The sequence below is a fragment of the Kwoniella shandongensis genome, chromosome 5, assembly GCF_008629635.2.
Source record: "Kwoniella shandongensis chromosome 5, complete sequence".
Classification (NCBI taxonomy): Eukaryota; Fungi; Basidiomycota; class Tremellomycetes; order Tremellales; family Cryptococcaceae; genus Kwoniella; species Kwoniella shandongensis.
The window spans coordinates 278,686-298,976 of NC_089291.1; the positions used below are offsets into that span (position 1 = coordinate 278,686).

Below are 20,291 nucleotides of genomic sequence, written 5' to 3' on the forward strand. Positions count from 1 at the left end.
TTGTATACACAAAAGTCATTCCTGCACATCAACAATGCATGTTTGATCTATCTACGTATATCGTCTCCTGCTCTACGGGTTCAACCTCTTTGGATCACGAGGGAACAAGGAAGCTCTTCTGATATTACCCAATTTCAAGAAGAGCATCACGACTCTCTCGAGACCGATACCCCCACCACCATGTGGCGGTGCGCCCAATTTGAACGCGTCGAGATAACCGCTCATGGAAGCTGGTTCGATGCCGGCCGCTTTCATGCGTTCGGCCAAGAATGCTGGATCGTGAATACGTTGTGCTCCAGAGAGGATCTCCTCGCCTCGCATGAAGAAGTCGTATGAGTTGGATAGGGTAGGGTCGGTAGGGTCGGGCATAGTGTAGAATGGTCGGATGGCGAGTGGGAATTTGTCAAGAATGAAATAATCAGTCTTGTATTTCTCTCGGACAAGTCGACCGAGGAACTTTTCGTTCTCAGTGCTGAAGTAAACAATGTCAGTTATGCTTCTCGATATAAAGTATATGAATGCGAAAAGGGCTCGCCAACGCTCGACCTTTTCTCTGCACTCACCTCATGTCGTCCATCTCTCCAATGGGGTTACCTTCCGAATCAGTCGCACCTGCCTCTCTCAACATCTTCATACCCTCCTTGAAAGGCAACACCAAAGTCTTCTCCAAAAACAAGAACTCCTCGCAGGGGAACTGCTTTCGGATCACTTCAATCTCGTTGCTGAACTTCTCCTTCAATCCCTTGAAAATGTTGAGAAGCATAGAGTCGAGAGTCTCGAGCACTTCGTGATAGTGCTCCTCAATGGCCATTTCGAGATCGAGACCGGTGAATTCGGTCATGTGTCGATGAGTGTTGGAATCCTCAGCTCGGAACACTACCAACAAAAGGGTCAACTTCTGCACAAAGCATACTTGGACGAAACGCAAAACTCACCAGGTCCAATTTCGTAGACTCGCTCAAAGTCACCGGCAATAGCCATCTGCTTGGCCAATTGAGGACTCTGGGCGAGGAAAGCGGTACCTGCATCGTGCATTAGCGTATACTCAACCAAAGTTGAAAGGGAGGTACCCGACTTACCGTTGAAGTAGGAAACCTTGAAGACGCTCGCTCCACTCTCGGTCGCAGCACCCTGGAGTTTAGGCGAGTGGATCTCGAGGAAACCCTGAGAGTCGAGGTAGTTTCGGAAGAGGTTACAGACGGCAGATTGGACTCGGAAGATGGCCTGGTTGGTTGGGGTCTGGAAGAGATACGAGGTCAGATAAATGCCTCCTTGTGCCATACAACAGCCCACTCACTCGGAGGTCCATGACTCGGTTGTCGAGACGAGTGGGGAGGGCAACACGGGCGAACTGAACGTCCTCGGTCTCCATCTGGTTGACATGACCACATATCAGCTAAATCCAACATACAACGCTTGGTAAAGGAGTAGCTCACTCGTTGGAAGTCGGACTCGGGTCGAGCGGCATCGTCGACAGAGAAAGGAAGGTCTCCGACCTCGACGGCGGTGAAGATCTATTCACAGATATGTGGACTGGTCAGCTTATGCTTAGACACACATCAAGAAATGACGCACCTTTTGGATTCCAACCTCATAGTTCTGGATGGTACAGCTCTTGACCTCTGCGGATTTGATGACACCCTCAACAAGGACGATGGTCTCAGTCTGTGAGGAAGTGATCGTCATGTCAGCTCACCAATCGCGCTGAAAAGGGCAAGACGTTGAGCTTACCGGGATAAGGGTAGCGTATTTCAACATCTGCTTGGAGACTTGGTGCTCGTCCTTGTCGCCAGAGACAACGAGAACACCTTGGAGGGTAAGAGTCTGTTGTCGGAACGAGAGGAAGACGATCTTGGCACCTATTACATACACGGAATGTCAGCCTTCCTTTCCACGACGGTATGTCATGTTACAAAAAACGCCATTACTCACCTTGAGGTCTCATGTTGTGTAACCTAGCTCGGAAGATGACTCGTTGACCGACAGACTTCTCGTTCAGGTCGGCGAACTTGAGTCGATTTTGGCCTGAATACATGATCAGCAGCTGTTCACTCACTTATGGCAAAGCATGGTGACACAAGCAGGTACAAAGCTAGCTATATCCCTACCTTTCTACAGTTGTGCAGGAGGCAGCACTCACCATTCCTCTCTTGACTCTGATGCAAGGGCAATTTCCCATAGTTCTGCTTGGCGTGGTCCTCTGCCTCCTTAGCCTCTCGCTGTTTCTTCTCCGCCTCTTCTCTCGCAGCACGTTCAGCTGCCTTTTTAGCCTTTTCAGCTTCCTTGGCTCGCTTCTTCAATTCGTTTTTGGAAGGACCGGCAGGAGCTCCTTCGCCCTCACCACCGGCATCGGTGGTAGGTGCTGGGGCTGTGGTCTCTGTCGCAGGAACAGCAGCAGGAGCGGTTGCCTGAGTTTCGTTGGGAACGGGTTCGGACATGGTGTATTTTAGGTAGTTGTTGTCAAGTTGATCTACGAGTCGAAAGTGTTGAATTGTCGAAATATGTGAGTGGACAGAGCGTTCGAGTGGAATCGTGGGTCGGAGTAATATGGGGTATTGACGTTGGAATTGCCACGTCATTGGAGTGTTGTATTAGCGGGTTTGCCCGTATCACTGACACTCTGGTTATCGACTCGGTTGCATCGGCATTGAGCGGTGGATCAACTAGCCAGCCTACTCGTCACTTTTCAGAAATATATATAGAGAGAGAGCTAGTTCACCTTGTCCTATCTCATTCTCCAACGCGAAACAAAACATATCCACACCCCCACACGGACACAAAATGGCAGCTACAGCACCCGAACAAGCCGGTACTTCCGCCGAGACTCAACCTCGTCAACCCATCTGGCTCAGATGCGAGAAGAAGCCATTCGAACATCGTTCAGCTTTGACCCCAACGACCGCCAAGACGTTGTTGGACAACAACTTTGAGGTCTTTGTCGAGAGAGATCCTCAGAGGATCTTTGACGACGAAGAGTTTGAGGCGTGAGTGTGCTTTGCCAAGCGCCCTTGTCAATCCAGAGCTAACGCTATGCGATCATGCTCCGCGCCTATAGCGTTGGATGTAAGCTCGTGCCCAATAACGAGTGGCCTAGCGCTCCTGTCGAAGTCCCCATTATCGGTCTCAAGGAGCTCCCCGAGTCTACGTGAGTGTCTTGACCACTTCGCTGGTTGAGTATATCGCTGTACGAACAATGCTAATTTGTCTGCATTGCTCGTGCTCGTAGCGACCCTCTCCCTCACACCCACATCCAGTTCGCTCATTGCTACAAGCAACAAGGCGGCTGGGCCGATGTCCTTCGTCGTTTCGCCCAAGGCAAGGGAACATTGTACGACCTTGAATTCCTCGAAGACCCCAAGACCAAGCGACGAGTCGCTGCATTCGGCTTCCACGCCGGTTTCGCCGGTGCCGCTGCCGGAGCTCTCGCTCTCGCGGCTCAACAGAAGGAAGGTGGTAAGGGAACATTGAAGGGTCTCAAGCCTTACAAAAACGAGGACGCTATGGTCGCAGAGGTCAGCGAGGCGCTTGAGAGCGTCGAGGGCGGCAAGAAGAACGTCAAGGTGTTGGTCATTGGTGCTCTTGGTCGATGTGGAAGTGGTGCCGTCGATCTTTTCCGAAAGGCAGGTCTCCAAGAGTGAGTCGGGCCGCTGTACACGTATAACAAGGACATAACTCACTAACGAATGATTTTTTGCAGGGACAACATCGTCAAGTGGGACATGGCCGAGACTGCCAAGGGTGGACCCTTCCAGGAGATCGTTGACGGTAAGTCGGCTTCGTTTCCGAAACCATGCGCGACTTCAGCTGATCTTCGCATATCCTATCCAGTCGACATCTTCGTCAACTGCATCTACCTTTCTCAACCCATCCCCAAGTTCATCACCTCCGAATTCATCGCTTCTGCCGGCGACGCTCGTCGATTGGCTGTTGTCGTTGACGTCTCTTGCGAGTGAGTGCGGCTGCATCTCTCAGCTTCCATTGTTGCTTCGATTTGAGGGCAAACAAGCTGACTTGAGATCTCGCGTTCGCAGCACTACCAACCCCCACAACCCTATCCCTATTTACGACATCAATACCACCTTCCCCGAACCCACCGTCGAGGTCGACACCAAGGGCGTTGGGAAGCGATGCACCGTCGTCTCCATCGACCACCTGCCTACTCTTGTAAGTTCACGAACTGCTCTGCTGACCGAAATCCAACACAGCTGACTGTTCATGACGTTCTGCAGCTCCCCAGAGAAGCCTCTGAGCAGTTCTCGAAGGACCTCCTCCCTTCGCTTCTCCAATTGCCTGAGCGAGCATCCGCTCCTGTCTGGACGAACGCTGAGAAGCTCTTCCGACAGAAGTTGGAAGAGGCCCGAGTCGAGGATGAGAAGAACGGTATCAAGGCGTAAATTCGTACCTTGATGGTGAAAGGAAGGGTATACAGATACTCGAATACTTTGCTTGCTAGAAAGAGTAAGGAGGAAGAAAATGTAGATTATCAACATGCATCATATAGTGTCGTCAAGATCATTGTTATACAGGCTTATCGAGATAGAGATACATTCTACAGATTTGGTTACGTCTATATACACACCAGTGTCTGGTGTGCCCTTTCCGGCAAACCCCCCTTCAATCGCGAAGCCACTCAATCGTGCTTGCTCAGGCAAGTGGTAAATAAGCCTTACGACGAGTTTCTTCTTCCTCTGAGAAACGCCATGTGAACCATTCATTCCGAGCAGCTTCTATGGCGAGAGCCTGCGCATGAGCATGTCCTTGCGCCTGCGCTTGACTTTGAGCGTTCCTTTGTTCGGCTTGAGGGGGAAGTATGGGCGATTGGTTCGAGGGACTCGTCATTTGTACATCTACATCTATGTTGTGATCTGGCTGTGTCGTACCTTGACTTGGAGGAAATGATATTGGTACAGTCGTGGTAGCGGTAGTGGTAGTGGTAGTGGTTGCGAAAGAGAGTATGTCGTCTAGTGTGATCGGGCCCGTCTGGCTCGTTCCCATCTCTGATACAGATACGGTATCAAGACCAGTCGGTACGTGATCGTTCAGCAACGGAGTCGGAGTCGCAGTTGAATCCAGGGCAATTGGGGCAGTCGTAGGCGTATTCTGCGGTAAGAGAGTGGTATTGGATGGTACGGGTACGAGCCGGGGTAATGTCCCTGGTAAGTCGGTAGATGGATCAGGAGGTAATGGGATAGAATGGACATTGTGTCTATGTTTGTGTAATGCCAAAAGCGATGGATGAAGATGTGGTCGGTCTAAAGGAGAACGAGCACGAGCACGAACATGGATAAAATGCCTGCGTTAGCATTGGCGGTCATTGATGTGGTCACGGACGAGTGATAGGTAGGAAGTGAAGGCACAGCGGCAAAGGCATAAATGATGAGCTTGACGGGTAACTCACCGTCTAGGAGACAGACCCAAATTGCCATTCGACCAGGATCACTCTCCTTTCCTTTCTGCTCCGTCAAAGCCGTCTTGGATTTATGACCTACATACAGGTCAGTGATAAGATCCGTTACATTCGTCAGTCAAGGCACCGACTTCGCTTGGATCGCGAGGGGTAGGATAGACGAGGATTGAAGGAGTAGTTGAGCGATACTTACGATCTGGAAGGACTTGACGGGCTGGTATAGTCGACGGTAGATTCCATAATGGTGCACTTGATCCTGGTACAGATGCAGATGCAGAAGCAGCATTGGAGATGGTGGACATATTACTGAGATTGGGACTGTGTCCAATCGTTGGACATGGATGTGTCGTGGAAGAGGTCGAAGTGATATTGATGGTTGATTTCAGGATCAACTCAATTGTATGGCGCGAGTCGCGATTAGATAAGGGACGGGATCGATAGGCTTGCATGCATGGAGGTATAATCAGATGAAGTCCGATGACGGCCGTTCGAGCGCAAATGTGCACACGACACTCACGCATGCATATCTGCCCTCACAGTGGTGCTGTGGTGCTATTCTTGCAATCCCTTCCTGAGCTGAATATACGAGTTTGATGTTCAATGTGTTGATCATCACAATGCTTCCTTGCCTTCTGTTTGCAATTGCAATATTGACCCGGTCATAGGGTAATACTTCATCAAGAAGAAGTCAAGATGGAGGGTCCACAAGAGGATAATGAAACAGGACAAATTGGATCATGGCAGCAAATCCAGTCTGACCACATACATTGTTTGGGGGTAATTAGTTCATCTACCGTGGCCAGATAGTACCAGGTTAAAATCCAATATTCTAACTGAACCCTTTCGCTTTACAATTCAGCTCAATGGTGCATTTATTGTATGTTATCTGTTTGACTTCATCAATTCAACATACAAACCCACACATATGAAGCTACTTTCAGCCTCTCTTGAGCCCAATCTACCCATCACAACAAACTTGTGCTTGCACACATGTCATTACCACCGCAACAAGAGTCATTCTGCCCTAATCCCAGTGGGAAGAATGGAAAACAATCAGCTCGTAAGTTGTATACACCTGCACTGGACTGTGCTAATGGCAGCGGCAACTGGCCAAAGCAAATAATAGGATGTATGAAATCCTCCAAGGCTATTTCATGGAAGGTATGAGGAGCTATGAAAGCATCAATGACCATCTTGGTCAGGAGCATGGCCCCAGCATTCAATTTGGGTATCTTGATAAAGCATCATGCACGTATGTCAGGGGCGTCACACCGACCAGCCAATGACCAAGATTCGACCCAAAACAGTATTGTAGATGTGAAGCTCACGTATGTCAAGGACTTAAGGGTATAACATATATACAGCTAAGTCGAGACTGATCGGGTGACTACTAAGATTGTGGCTACGGTGGCTAAGTTCATGTACTACGGTGAAGACTAAAATTGAGAATCACTGGGGATTCATTCTCTTGACTACGGTTGTGCCTTCATCTATATCCCTTAGCGATTTTCGCTTGTTCTCGGTTATGTTCATGTTCCCGGTTGCCAATTGCTAAAAGGCCATATTCTGAACTCTCATGTTATTGGTAAAGATCTAAGATTCGCGGTACGACGATGTGATAGTTCTAAGTTCGTATAAACGCGTCGAGGTTTTATGAATTGATGAGTTTCGTGGCATGTTCGCGACGTCTTCGTGATTATCGGTATACGGTCGTGACAAGAGCTCTGAAACTGTGATGCCTTTGACAGATTGTGAGAAGGGTAAGGGTCCCAAGTGAAGAAGTCCATGGGATCTGTAGCTGGTAGATACCATTGTTGAATGGGTTGTGCCTGCTCCTGGAGTGGGATATCCTGTGGACAATCACTCTTGTGGCCTTCCCATGATTGTGGGGGTCGTGGCTGCTGGTCCATGGCACAAGATGGTGGTGTGATCATGGATGGGGTGTGTGTACTCTGCCCGTGTGTTAGATTCTAGCGGAGATGTGATGTGATCAGTCCCAAGTGACAGTGTAAAACCACATAGCTCTTGCCACCCCGGAACTGTCCGTTTGGGTAGATCATCTAATGGTGGCAACAATGCTCCAGGCAAAAATCGTTTGAACCATGGTGGCGAGCTGTTCTCATCCATGCAAGTGAAGTAGTCATGAGATTAATCATTGGGCATGTTGGTATGGGTTGGGTCCATAATGGGGTGATGTATCTGTGAACAGAATACAAGAGTCAGCAATACGTAGGTGGTGCATAATACATGCGTACCAACATCAGGAAGCACAGTGGTGATGACAAGAAGCTTTGGTCACAAACCAAAAGGCCGTATTGGATGGTCAAACAATGTTCAGTATAAGTGGGAAATGATGTGCCTTCTACCAGGTCTACTTATGAAGTCAAACAAAAAGCAAGTGGAAGTAGCATAATTGTGATGAAGACCACATGAGTATTTGTGTGATCTTCTATCATCTCCCAGTTCTTCTTGACCTCTTGCTATGTGATTCTATAGATCTTCCAATGAGGCTTTATCACACCATAGAAGGACGATTGATATTCACCAAGTCATCAAAACAAATGACCATATGGATGAGATAATCAGCAATAAAAATGAAAATGACGTCATCATTTCAGAATGCCGGTAGATTTGCTTCCTGTACACCAACAGGGTGATCTTCTGTCTCTTGTCACAGACTTGTCTTCTCATATACTAGCAACAGGAGAGTCTAGCACTTGCTCATCTCCATGAAGGACACAAACATAGAAGAGGAAGTCGAGAATCTTCCTCCTTCTACTTGCATGCCTTGACATTCTCCTGTGGGTACTTGGATCTTGCTCAACGCTTCTTCAACTCCATTTGTCCTGCCTAGTAAAGGTTTTATAATATTTATGCATCACCTACAAATCTGTTCACTCATATCCTCTTCCAGCTCTACAGCATACATTGCGCATCCAGCTTATACCGACATGCCATACAACCAATTTCACAATCACCTTGGTAGTGGGAGTGAGAGCTCTGGACAACCTTGGGGCAGACCTGCCTCTCCTGCAACATTGCGGGTGGCACCTGCAGCTCGACCAAAGCTTGCAATTCCAGGGTGGCATGAGCAGCATGATTTTTATTTCCCGCTTGGAGTATATCAATTTACACCACAAGTAGGCCACCTCATATCAAGAGGTTCTCCTTCACTCCCAGCCACTATCATATCATCATCCCATGCCATATCACGACAATCAAACCTGCCATTTTCCTGGGAACCCCAACATGGTGATAATCTACTCACTATCCACACCCCCTTGAGGGATTACTCATCCCAAGGCCTGTATCCACCGTTCCCATATCCAAAGGATATGTCGCGCTGGCAACCAAACTACAATCTCCATTCTGAGTTCACTGTTGAAAGGTCTTTGCAGCACCGGTCATCAAATGGGGCAGATCTGCTTGGAGATTGTGCCAGTGAAGTCTGCCACCAAGCCCTGTCACTCCATTCTCAGAACCTCAACCAGGAAGATGCTGTTCACTCATCCAAGGGAGTGGAATGGCAACATGGAGGCATTGCCAATGTAGGCACTTCTACCAAATCTGATTCCTACAATCCACACATATCCAGTGACGGTCTTTTCACAGATCTCCAGCCCTGTTCATCGTCCATGCTGGGGAACACCAATCCATCATCTCAGACAGAGGATATGAGGAGCCCTGGTCCATTATTCCATATGACTGATCACAATACACCTGATCACAAAATCAAGATGAACAACAGTCAGCACTGTTTGACAAAGAATGTCAATATGGATACACAGTCCAATGTTCTACAAGATTCTGTATTGCACTTGGATATTCCAAGCACTGCTTACTCCACCTCAGGATCCAATTGCCAAGGCAAGTCACAGGGAATGGTTGGTCAGTCCACTGAAGGTCATCATGGTTTGGACGATGGCTCTGGTGAACACAGCCACCCATACTCTGCTCCTAGCAAACACAGAGAAGATGATCCTGGGCTCACCTGCACTCTCTCCTCGGAACAGGTGGCTTCACCATATAACCCAAAAGATGCTCCTTCACATCCTTCACAGGGTTTCTTTGACCTTGACCAGAAATCTGCCAAACAGAAGCTTGAAATCTACAGTAACTACGTACCTTGCCAATGTGTATCTCCTCGGTGCAAACACAATCGGCAGCAAAACAGAGGGACTGGTGATTCAGTTTGTGGTGCACCCAGTTCACGTCACAGTCTGCCATCTTGTGCTGCTGGGGTAGGTATTTGCCACTCATGTGTGAGTTGTTTTTGAATGGCACAAGATACCCCTCAGCAGAATTATGATACCGAGCTAAGGGCTTGCTGTAGGCTGGATTTCAAGGAGCAATCAAGAGCAATCCAAATTTGAGTACACAGGGGAAGGAGGCACTGTTGTCACTCTGGTTGAAAAGAAATGGAAAATGCCTCAAGAAATCCAAACAAACCGGACAGAAGCGGGAATTTCCAGCATACTGTACATGCAGATCCCTCTACTGCATAAACCACAAATCCAAGAGGGGTGATGGGAATGCTCCAACCTGTGGACGGGGGATCCTGGTAGGTGAAGAAGAGAGCCACGGTTTGTGTTTCAAATGTGTAAGTTGGTGAATTCTACAGACTGTCAACCCTTCCCTTATTGTGAACCTCCTGCTTGTCATCAAGAGCTAAAGGAGCAACAGCGCACGGTCCAAGCTGCAATCTGCGACAATCCCAGTTTTGATAGCGAGACCACATCGAGACTCATATCACAAGCTCAGTCAGCCAGTCAAGTTGTGCGGAATAGATACAAAAGGAAGAAGGCAGCCCAAGCTAATTGCAAGTGAGTGTACTAGATTTGATTTGGCAGTTGTCAAATTTCAATTATGATGAGAGGAAGGTGATTTAAAAACTGGATATGGAAGTAAAAAATCAGTGCAACCAATGAATAGAACTGGCAAGGTAGGGAGAAAGTGGCCCACCATAGTGTTACGCCTGATAACTAGAGAGTGACTAGCTCTAGTAACAGAGGACGGCGACGGATAGTAGCAGTGAAGCTAGAAGTGAATTGGACGATGGATGTGCTGAGTGCGTATGGAATACGCAGTCACTATGAGAGTAACGTATGATATTTGAGTCCTCAACCTCTTCCCCTCGCCTATATATTTTTCGGAAAGAACCGTCTATCTATTAATATATACGCTGAGTAAGCAGCTTAGTAAGCAGATGCTTATTAAGCGCTTACTAATTGCTTAGTAATCTATGAGAATGCTGAGTAAGCTGTGGGAATGCTGAATAAGCATCACACGCTGACTCAGCTGTGAGAACGATTACAAAGCAAGGCCATGTAGGCCGTATATATATGGATACTATGTGTCGGTTCATAACACATAGCCAATCGCTTGTGGGTTAGATGATGAATGTGAAGCCCAGGTTTGGCAATATCCCATGGCAGGATGTCAATAGTGAAAAGACAATGATTCTGCAAACAAAGACAGCCACCTCATGGGGAAGATGTTCTTGGTGGTCAACAGATATCATATGTACTAAAACGAGTATGGAACACATAATTGTCCAGTTGTTTTTTTGATCCAATACATCACAGGTTATTTCTCACACAATATTGGCAGTTGAACAAGCAAGGTAAGGCAGCTCTGCAAGGGAGATATTGACAAGTCAGAGAGAATCTGGGTGTTATAAGAGTGGCTAGTGCTGACCAAGCAATGGATCAAAGTAGAGGAGGCAAAGAGTCGATATGGCCAGGTGAGCCACATTGGAATGAGTTGGTGAAGTAAGGTACTCTGGCTTGGTCTATCAATCTCATACACGCATCCAAGGATGGGATAGATAATAATGTGTATCAACACATGACCGAGCCAGTGGCCAGCTATGCTGTGGTACAACAAGGTCCATAGAGGATAAAAACATACGAGATTCTGTTGGGTCATGTGAATAGTCTGAGCGAAAGTGGACGGATGCTCTGAGAAGCTCTGTTGATCGATAAGATAGCTTGTGTGAGAGGAGGAACGAGAGGAAGAGACTCACCTTCCAGCAAACCTACCGAGAACAACAACACAACCTCAACAGCTGCTCTATCATCCTTCGGCCTGGCTCCCTTAGAGGGACACCGTAGGGTCAATAGAGGTTCACACTCAGCTCAACTTATTCTCATCCCCCTGCTCAGTTTAGTAGTTGGTTAGAACATAGTTAAATAATAGTATATACATACTTTGACATCACCATGAGACATGTATGTATATAGCCAATCTATCCTACCTCGAGCTAGATGCAAACGACCCTTGATCAAAGTAATAGCGGAAGGACGGTCGAACGGGAACCAGACGGTTATCCCCTTCTCTGTCAAATCTTGGTGGTGCCACACGTTGCCTATTGTGAGACCTACGGTGGAGTGGTACAACACTATCCAAGCTTTGCATTGTACTGATAGCTCACAATGACTGGGATTCTGTTTAACTCCCACTCCTAACTATATCAACCGGAGTATGTTGGTTCAAGCAGTTGTTGTTCATGACAGAGAGTGACCAAGACAAGACGGACAGTGGCAGCACATGTGAAAGGTGTTTTTATGAGCATACTTATGGACAGTTCTCAACACATTTCTGCTACTTGCATTTCCTCCACATCAATTGCTTGCTTCACACATATGGATTACCGAGTCGCCTTCCTGCATCAGGGCTACACATTCTCGCAGAGTCCCATCTTCATGCCGGAGGTCATCATGGAGGTCACCTACCTTCCCACTTCCACCTGACAATGATTTGGCCATCTGAGAAGGCTTCTGGTCTTCCAACCCAAGATTCTTGTCATCTCGAGCGTCCTCACCAGTGATGGTATACATATTTAGGTCTACCAACAGCTCTGTGACCCATGTATGCTTCTCATTACCACAGCACAACAATCGCTAGCAAGCTCATAGGGACATGTCACCCAACCAATCTCATGATGAGCTCAATTGTGTAGGTGAGAATCAAATGCCCTCATGGTTCATGCCAGGTTCTCCTGAAGCATCGTGGCCAACGTCTGAAGCCTCACCCAACCCTGCAGCTTCAGGGTGGCAAAACACTTTGCCACTGGACATTGATCACATCACACCACAGCTGAACCACTTTGAACACAGACAATTTTCACCATTCCCATATATGACCACGCCATCATCCGGTACAACAAACCCACAGCACAGTGTCCCAAACCCATGGGAAGCCCAAGACAATGATGGTCTACTCACCCTCTCCCCCCAAATGAAAAACATCACCACTCAGGACCTGTACCCACCCATCCCAGATCCCTTTGACCTTTTCACTCCAAATCTTTACCATTCTCACGCCTCCTCAAACGCTTCACAGTTTCAGAGCTCTCTGCAAATGCCTTTTATTGCGGAAGAGATTCATGTGGACTTCACTGGTGAAGATGTGGCTCCAGACTCACTTCTCTATGCTCAGAGTCCCAGCATGGAACATATCAACTACTCAAACAATCCTCTTGAACACCTTACCAGCTTCAATACAACTGGTGACACCTACACCAGAGATACTGCCAGCACATCAGCTCCCTCCATGTTCAACATACCTCTCGATCATCTTGTGCCAGTTGAACAATCCTGCTATTCATATGCCCCAACGGATACACAACCGTACTTCACCATGGACAACGGAAGCTTGCCTCTTGTTTCAACAGACCTCTGTGACATTGGCACTCCTGCCTCCATTCTCAAAGCCAATGAAGGCAAGTGGCTCTCAGCACAAACCATTGGCTCAGCTTCTCAACTTGACATGGCTGATCAAGATTTGCTGTTCCAATTGGGTCATCCAAGCATCCCGCATTTCAAGCCTGAACTTGATCATCAAAGGGCCTCACAGCAGACCAATGTTCCACCAGATATTGGTTGCTTAACCCCAACACAAACTCTGTTCAATTTGGATCATGTAGAGACTTCAAGTACCAATATGGATGTTGGTAACCAGGATGACAACCAGCAAGATGTCAGTCCACCTGCACACTTGCCTGACACAGATGTTTTGTTCAGCTCTGGCAAACCTGATACCATCTATCTGGACCTTGGCAGCAATCCTCAGGGCACCAAACAGCAGGATGTCAGTCCACCTGCTGACAAAGAACTGGCTGACACAGGCATCTCACTCAACCTTGGGACACCTTGTACCTCTCCCTCCACCTCTGGCCTGAGCCAAGATAACTCTGAGCTCTCCAAGCATCTCTCCTTAGAACAACTGGCTCCATCAGTTGACTCAAGACACAGTCCTTTGCAAGCTTCATCTCCTGCCCTTGACGCTGGCAAGACAACATGCACATTGGGATTGGAAAGACCAATTCACATTAAATGTGAATGTGCCTCTCCATTGTGCAGACACAATTCGAGCAAAGATGGTAGAACTGGTACTTCGACCTGTTGTTTGCCAAGTTTGAGATCCACTGAGCAAGTCCGCTTTGCAGGTGTAGGCATATGTACCAAATGTGTGAGTCACCAGAAAGAAGCCAGGGGTGTCCAAATAGCATTCTTACTCTACAGATCAGTTGATGAATGCTAAACTGAGAGATCTCTGTAGTTTCTTTCACAAAAGGCTATCAATAGTAACCCCAGTCTGAGTGCAAAAGCACAGGAGGCATTGTTATCGCTGTTATCAAAGAGGGTGCAAAGTCGTAAAGATAACATTTCCTTGAATCGCAATCGGCTGTATTCACCTTACTGTGTCTGTACATCCACCCACTGTAAAAGTCACAAAGTCAAAGGAAGCAATGGACGTGTTCCACCATGTAGCCGGAAAATGAAAGCAAGAGAAGCTGAGAGCTTTGGTGTTTGTGGCTGGTGTGTAAGTCAGCGAGATGTAGCTTTTCTCATCTATCATGTGACATTGTATGCTCGTCATCATCTTGCGGTGCTAACAGTGCAGGTTTAGCGGAAGAGCGAGACAGCAATTTCTACCAATCCTAGTATAGACAGCGATACAGCAGCAAGACTCATATTTCAGTTACGGACATGGAGGAATCAAGTCGAGGCTGACTGAGTCAAGAGAAGGCAATTCAAAGAGGAACAAATTAGTGGGATAGTTTCAATGTTTCATATGCTGAATATTTAGAATCACTAGAGGTATTGTCCCATTATAGCCTTGCTGTCTCAATACAATATCCCCACTTGTTGCAGGAATGACGATGTGGTGGAGTGTAATAACGCATTGCCTAGCCAGTGGCTAACTACGCTATCCGAGCATCGCATCGCACTATAAAAGGTCACGATAATCGGGATTCTGCTGGAACTCCCGATTCTGGCTATATATACCCGAGGATGTTGGTCTTGGTAGTTGTCATTCATGACACTCTGATCTACCTCACAACGGGAAGTTGCTCCTGCAACTTATGGTATATCCCAACCGAAAAGGGTCTCACCCCTTTTCCAAGTCAAGTCGAAAACCTTGCACCCCTGGCAGGAATCGAACACTCGACCCGAGAATCCCGATTATTATGTAATAACGCATTGCCTAGCCAGTGGCTAACTACGCTATCCGAGCATCGCATCGCACTATAAAAGGTCACGATAATCGGGATTCTGCTGGAACTCCCGATTCTGGCTATATATACCCGAGGATGTTGGTCTTGGTAGTTGTCATTCATGACATGGAGCCCCTGCCACACACCAAATATGTCTCTATACCGGCTATGCCTCCTGTCATGACTGTAGCCCAATGATGGCAAAAACGTCATGCAACATGCCATATAACTCATTTTAGTCCACAAAACCTCAACATTGTAGCACTCCACCATAGATCTCATAATAGCCCATGCGTGGTACCATCGAGTTTCGACAGAGACGGGAATGACAGTCTGGTTCTTGTTCGACCGTCCTTTCGCTACTACTTTGATTGAGGGTCATGTGCATCTAGCTCGAGGTAGGATAGATTGGCTGTATACGTACATGTCTCATGGTGACATCGAAGTATGTGAATACTATTATCTAAGTATGTTCTAACTAATTACTAAACTACAGAGGGGGATGGAAATATGGCAAGCTGTGTGTGAACCTCTATTGACCCTACAGCGTTCCTCTTAAGGATGTCAGGTCCAAGGTTGATGGTGCGCCCGCCAAAGTTGTGTTGTCGTTGTCCTAAGGTTCTCGGGAGGGTATCAATCTCCCTCTATTCTTCCTCTTACAAAAGCTATCTTATCCTTCAACAAAGCTTCTCAGAGCATCCATTGACTTTTGTTCAAACTATTCACGTCACCCAACCGTGTCCAGCATCAGTGTCTGTTCTTATCCTCGATGGACCTTGTTGTACCAGAATGCCTTTTGGCAAATATCACTCAACCTTGTCTCCGTGGTGTGATAGGACCTCATTGACTGAAGCCTCTGTTGATCATTGTGACAGGTGCCAAAATAGCAGGGACATGCTTGCATCACGTAGTGAGAGCTGAGTTGAGAATTCTCTGCAGGTTAGTGCACGAAAGACAATCATGGCCAACCCCAGTTTGAATACCAAGGGCAAGGAGGCACTGTTGTCATTGTTATGAACAGAACGACTGGCTCCAGATTCTATAGATCAGCCAAGCAGGACAGAAAAGGGCCAACCACTTGTCTTTGTAGATCATCCCATTGTGGAAACCATCAAGTAGAAGGAAGTGATGGGCATATCATCCATGTGGTCCGGGCGGGCAATGAGAGAGAAAGCAAGGGCAAGACCCATGAGATTTGTGACTGTTGTGTAAGTCACCGAGGTCCCTACATTCATCAATGTTATAGCAGAAATACTTTATATCACAATGCCACGCCGCACATGGACGGTACGAAGCTAAAAAGAGCAGGGAGCGAGCGATCTCGAGCACGAAACTAGTCCGTGGGCGAGATGTCGTGTGTGTCTTGCTACATGTCATGTGTGACGATGATGGCAGGTTTTGAGAGGTTGTATCAGACCGTATGACAGATGGGCAAATCTACTTCTTGACGGTGATGATACAGCCTCTGATGATGTACATACAAATCGTGATATATGGGCGATATCTACCCAACTCATCTACTTTATCACGCCTCTACGGCCATCTCTCCAGCGGCAGCTCGTTCCGCCAAACTACTCCAATCATCTCCCACTTTCCCTTCTTCAATGATCAATCCCATCTCTTCCGTATGTCCAGGTCGAGTGACCAACGTCTCGCCATCCGGTGAGACTCGGATGTGTCGCAAGACGTCGACGTGCGAGTGGTTGATCGTGTTGTCGGATTGGAGCCATGTGTACATTAATTTGACGGTAGGAGCATGAGTCAAATCGGGGACCTCTACACGAAGTGCCAGAAGATATCAGTATGGCTCGTTCAGTAAGGTAGGTTTAGTTGCAAAGTATGCACATACCCATTCCAGTCTCGTATTCGTGTCTCTCCTTCCTTCGGAACTCTTCCAATACCAACAGCTCGTTCTGCTTTGGTCTTCCCGGTCTTCGTTCGGCTCTCAATTCGTTTATTCTAGCATCGTTTCGAGTGACGTATACTTCTGTTATGAGAGCTTTGAGCGAAGACATGGTGAGAGGATGAGGGGATGAGAGGGAGTGGAGGAAGAACAACGGTCGATGCACTATTACCGGTTATATCAGTGACCAGCTCGTACCGCATGCTTGAACAGGCTTGGACGACGACGTACATTTCGCTTCGGCATGCTCCTTTCTGGCTTTGTTTTGCGATTTGAGCTTGTCTGTTCTCAGGTGGACACGAGTGAGTTGGGCAGCTATAATGAGATCACAGGAGCACGTCAGCAACGATTTCGACAAGGCCGATGCGAGCAGAGGTAGACTCACCTTTTCTGGATCCGGGATGGAGTCCCTCCTTTCCCTTGATGGTCTTCTTCGTCAGTCGCTTGTTCCCCGGCATTTCGTAAACGTTCGTTTGGTGATAGGTGAAGATCAATAGGACGTGTGCGTTGTGACAGACAGATTAATAGATCGATTATCGCAACAACAATCTTCGAAGCAACTTTCTCACGTTTCCCAAAATCTAAAACAGGGGTGACATTTACATTTCCACCATGGCTCTTCCCCGCTTCATCAAAAAGTCGCCTTAGACAACGGCCGAAATGATTCCTTCTCTTTCTTCTCAAACCTGTCTACAGCAGAGTATCGTCCACTCCTCGCCATCAGCTCTTCTTCCTTGTCTCCTCCGGTATCCTTACCCCGCCGCATTGCGTAGTGGGCCCGATCTGTTCCCTCTCCCTCAATCAAAAAAATGCGGATAGCTCGAAATGTGCGAAGACTGGCAGTCGCCGGATCCAATCCCGCTGTTCCTTCGTGAGTCTGCGACCATAACCCCGAGCGGTACTCGAGCTGACGATTCCTCACGTAGTGTTGCCATCTCCAAACCCTTTGCTCAGTCATCTCGACAAGCCCACTCCACCGCTGTGAACGACGCCGAGAATTTTGGTAGCCCCTCCTTCACCCCCGGCCATGTGTTGAGTACCGTCCCTCCTCCACAACGCTCTTCGAAGCTGGACACCCCTCACGACTTCTTTCGACCATCTCAACCTTTCCCGAAATCGCAAAGTGCTCTACCGACCGCCCCCGAGAATCATAATGAGACAGACCTCCTTCGCCAGATGAGAGAGCTGCTCGCATTGCCGGCGTCATCACGAGATCAATGGCGAGCCACTCAGATATGGCGACTTTATCGAACACTCAGTCCGGCGTTCCGTCGTTCACTTGATATCTACACACTTCAGAATGTCTTTCAAAGTGTTCTCCCAAACACTTTCTTCGTACAAAAGATCACTGGTCCCATCGAAGCTGGAACACCGGAAAATCGCAAGCTGAGATTGAGGAAGCATAAGAATTTGGGTGAGAAGTGGGAACGAAGATTACGGACAGTCGCGGCGGACATGATGGCTGCGCAACCGGACCGGATTGACCCTCGCGTGTTCGTCAAACCGTTAAGCAAACTCGCTATGCTTGGAGAGAAGACTGGTTGCGAGGAGATCATCCGGGAAATCAGATATCGATATGATGGGAGCAGCAAGGTCCACGTCAGCCCGAAACTTCTTCGACAAATGTACAATTCTGGTCTACAAAGCGTTTCGAGGTGGTTAAACGTCAATGCACATCGGTGGCGATCTGCTCAGGGGGATATTGCGGAAGCCATCGAAGTTACAAGACGACTTGTGGCCGCTATGCAAGAGTCAAATATCCCACCCAGTCCTCTCACAGCCGACAGTCTTCTCAATACAGCACGATTTATATCCGCCACCTCAACGGATCGAACGACAAGAGACGCATTCGACCGCCTCACTGAAATGATCCTGACAGAGGGATACGGAGTGAAACAGGATGAATTGAAAAGCAGCGGTTCACACCCAGAGATCAGCTCGAAAAACCCGGTCCGGATGGCTGTTGTGGATCTGCTGGGACGGAAAGGCGATCTCTTTGGGATGGTCGCGGCGTCCGATGCGATATTTGCCGACGCGGAAAGCAAGATAGCGAGTCTGTCTACGTTGCCAGAAAATGAGGTCACTTTCGACGTAGAGGAGGAGATTCCGACGTTGTCGTCCATGTTGGCAGCTGAACAGGCTCAGCGAGCAGAAACCGGTTGGTTTGGAAGAAAGGCGAGCGCGGATCGGGAGGTTCAGGGTGAGTCAAACTGCCCTCGTTCTGACGTCTTCTACAACTTCTGATGATTTTCCTCATAGCCTCCACTGTCGCGGAATCTGAAGATCCATTATTGTTATCACTTCAAGATCGACGGCGATTCGCCGATTTTCTATCACCTATACCATCGCCCAACGAGGTGCTTCTTATTCAATCTGCGGTATCTGACGATATAACGACACGTCTCCGTACAAAACTGCAAGAACTGCAGTCCCCAGCACATTGGTCCGCGTTGACGACATCTGAGAATGCTGCGGTGCACGCCATGTTGTCTCGAACTTGGCTCGCAAAGGATAAAGTTGGACCTTCCGACACATCCTATAAGCTCGTCTCGCTTCACATCCTTCGAGTGGCGCTCAGAGCAGCACACGCGGAGCAGTCGCGGTGGATCAGCGAACTCATGAGCAATGACATTACACCAAGAGCGACAAAATTACCTTCGTTGTCGGTTGACCCCAACTGGTTCCGAGCAGTATGGAGGACAATACGACACACTCGATCGGGGTCAGCCAGAGGTGCCGGATATGCTCCAGCTATATTGGAAGAGCTGGAAGAGGCAGTCAGGAGGATCACGCAAGAACAAGATCTAATTGCGGAAGCTTTGGAGAGAATGGAGGTCCAGTCGAAGGTCGAGTCAAACAAATCCGGACCGACAGTGACACCAACGGAAGCATTTGATGTGACGGGTCATCTGGAGCGATTAGTGAACACGAGGGAGTCATTGGACGAGGTCCGTGAGATGATAGGCCAGCAGGTTGAGCTGGCGATGGCAAGCAGGGCGAAGGTGAGACAGGCAGAGAGGGTGAAGAAGGAAGAACGCAAGGCACAGATGAATGCCAAGCGCGAAGGTCGATTAGGAGGAAGATTATTGAGAGCCAGTAAAGTGCATGGTGGGGACGAGGCTGCATCATCAAAGTGGGCAGGAGCCCAACCCGCACTTGCATAACAGTATTCGTACAGCGTAATGCATTGTATCCAATAGTCATTCTCCGTCATCTCGCATTCATGAAAACTAGCCGCGAGCCAGAAATCAAGATGCGATTGATCTTGAGTCCACGTGTCTTCCACGCCACACTGTCGGCTCGCGCGTGCATGAAAGGCGAGGAGATCAACGTCCATCTTTGTGTTGATCCCAGATGCCCATTGCATTGATCTGTACATCTACGACACCACTCGCGACGGACAGTACCGCGAGTCCTGGAACGGGGATAGACTACCGAAGACTGGAGTGACATCAGAGGTGACCTGATTGCCTTCCCAC

The 20,291-nt window shown here is 48.2% G+C and overlaps 5 protein-coding genes across 5 annotated transcripts; 2 read left to right on the top strand and 3 right to left on the bottom strand.

The window, feature by feature from the left end:
• Nucleotides 1–72: 72 nt before the first annotated feature.
• On the bottom strand, nt 73–2,438 carry CI109_102801 (aspartate-tRNA(Asn) ligase; the record flags this gene model as incomplete). The annotated part of the gene is made up of 10 exons (XM_032006020.1): nt 73–472; nt 564–876; nt 936–1,022; nt 1,080–1,239; nt 1,298–1,372; nt 1,437–1,514; nt 1,576–1,665; nt 1,732–1,859; nt 1,933–2,025; nt 2,141–2,438. 10 exons carry the CDS (start codon nt 2,436–2,438, stop codon nt 73–75), a joined length of 1,722 nt encoding a protein of 573 aa, XP_031859601.1.
• Nucleotides 2,439–2,781: 343 nt separating this feature from the next.
• On the top strand, nt 2,782–4,394 carry CI109_102802 (uncharacterized protein; the record flags this gene model as incomplete). The annotated part of the gene is made up of 7 exons (XM_032006019.1): nt 2,782–2,984; nt 3,056–3,145; nt 3,227–3,634; nt 3,698–3,765; nt 3,829–3,949; nt 4,032–4,164; nt 4,230–4,394. 7 exons carry the CDS (start codon nt 2,782–2,784, stop codon nt 4,392–4,394), a joined length of 1,188 nt encoding a protein of 395 aa, XP_031859600.1.
• A 250-nt stretch (nt 4,395–4,644) lies between these two features.
• On the bottom strand, nt 4,645–5,709 carry CI109_102803 (uncharacterized protein; the record flags this gene model as incomplete). The annotated part of the gene is made up of 3 exons (XM_032006018.1): nt 4,645–5,252; nt 5,399–5,485; nt 5,601–5,709. The coding sequence occupies 3 exons, from the start codon at nt 5,707–5,709 to the stop codon at nt 4,645–4,647; spliced, it is 804 nt and encodes a 267-aa protein (XP_031859599.1).
• Nucleotides 5,710–16,434: 10,725 nt separating this feature from the next.
• On the bottom strand, nt 16,435–17,270 carry CI109_102804 (uncharacterized protein; the record flags this gene model as incomplete). The annotated part of the gene is made up of 4 exons (XM_032008568.1): nt 16,435–16,685; nt 16,759–16,977; nt 17,044–17,127; nt 17,198–17,270. 4 exons carry the CDS (start codon nt 17,268–17,270, stop codon nt 16,435–16,437), a joined length of 627 nt encoding a protein of 208 aa, XP_031857152.1.
• Nucleotides 17,271–17,472: 202 nt separating this feature from the next.
• CI109_102805 (uncharacterized protein) lies at nt 17,473–19,976 on the top strand (the record flags this gene model as incomplete). The annotated part of the gene is made up of 4 exons (XM_032008567.2): nt 17,473–17,517; nt 17,586–17,683; nt 17,739–19,012; nt 19,072–19,976. The coding sequence occupies 4 exons, from the start codon at nt 17,473–17,475 to the stop codon at nt 19,974–19,976; spliced, it is 2,322 nt and encodes a 773-aa protein (XP_031857151.2).
• Nucleotides 19,977–20,291: the final 315 nt, after the last annotated feature.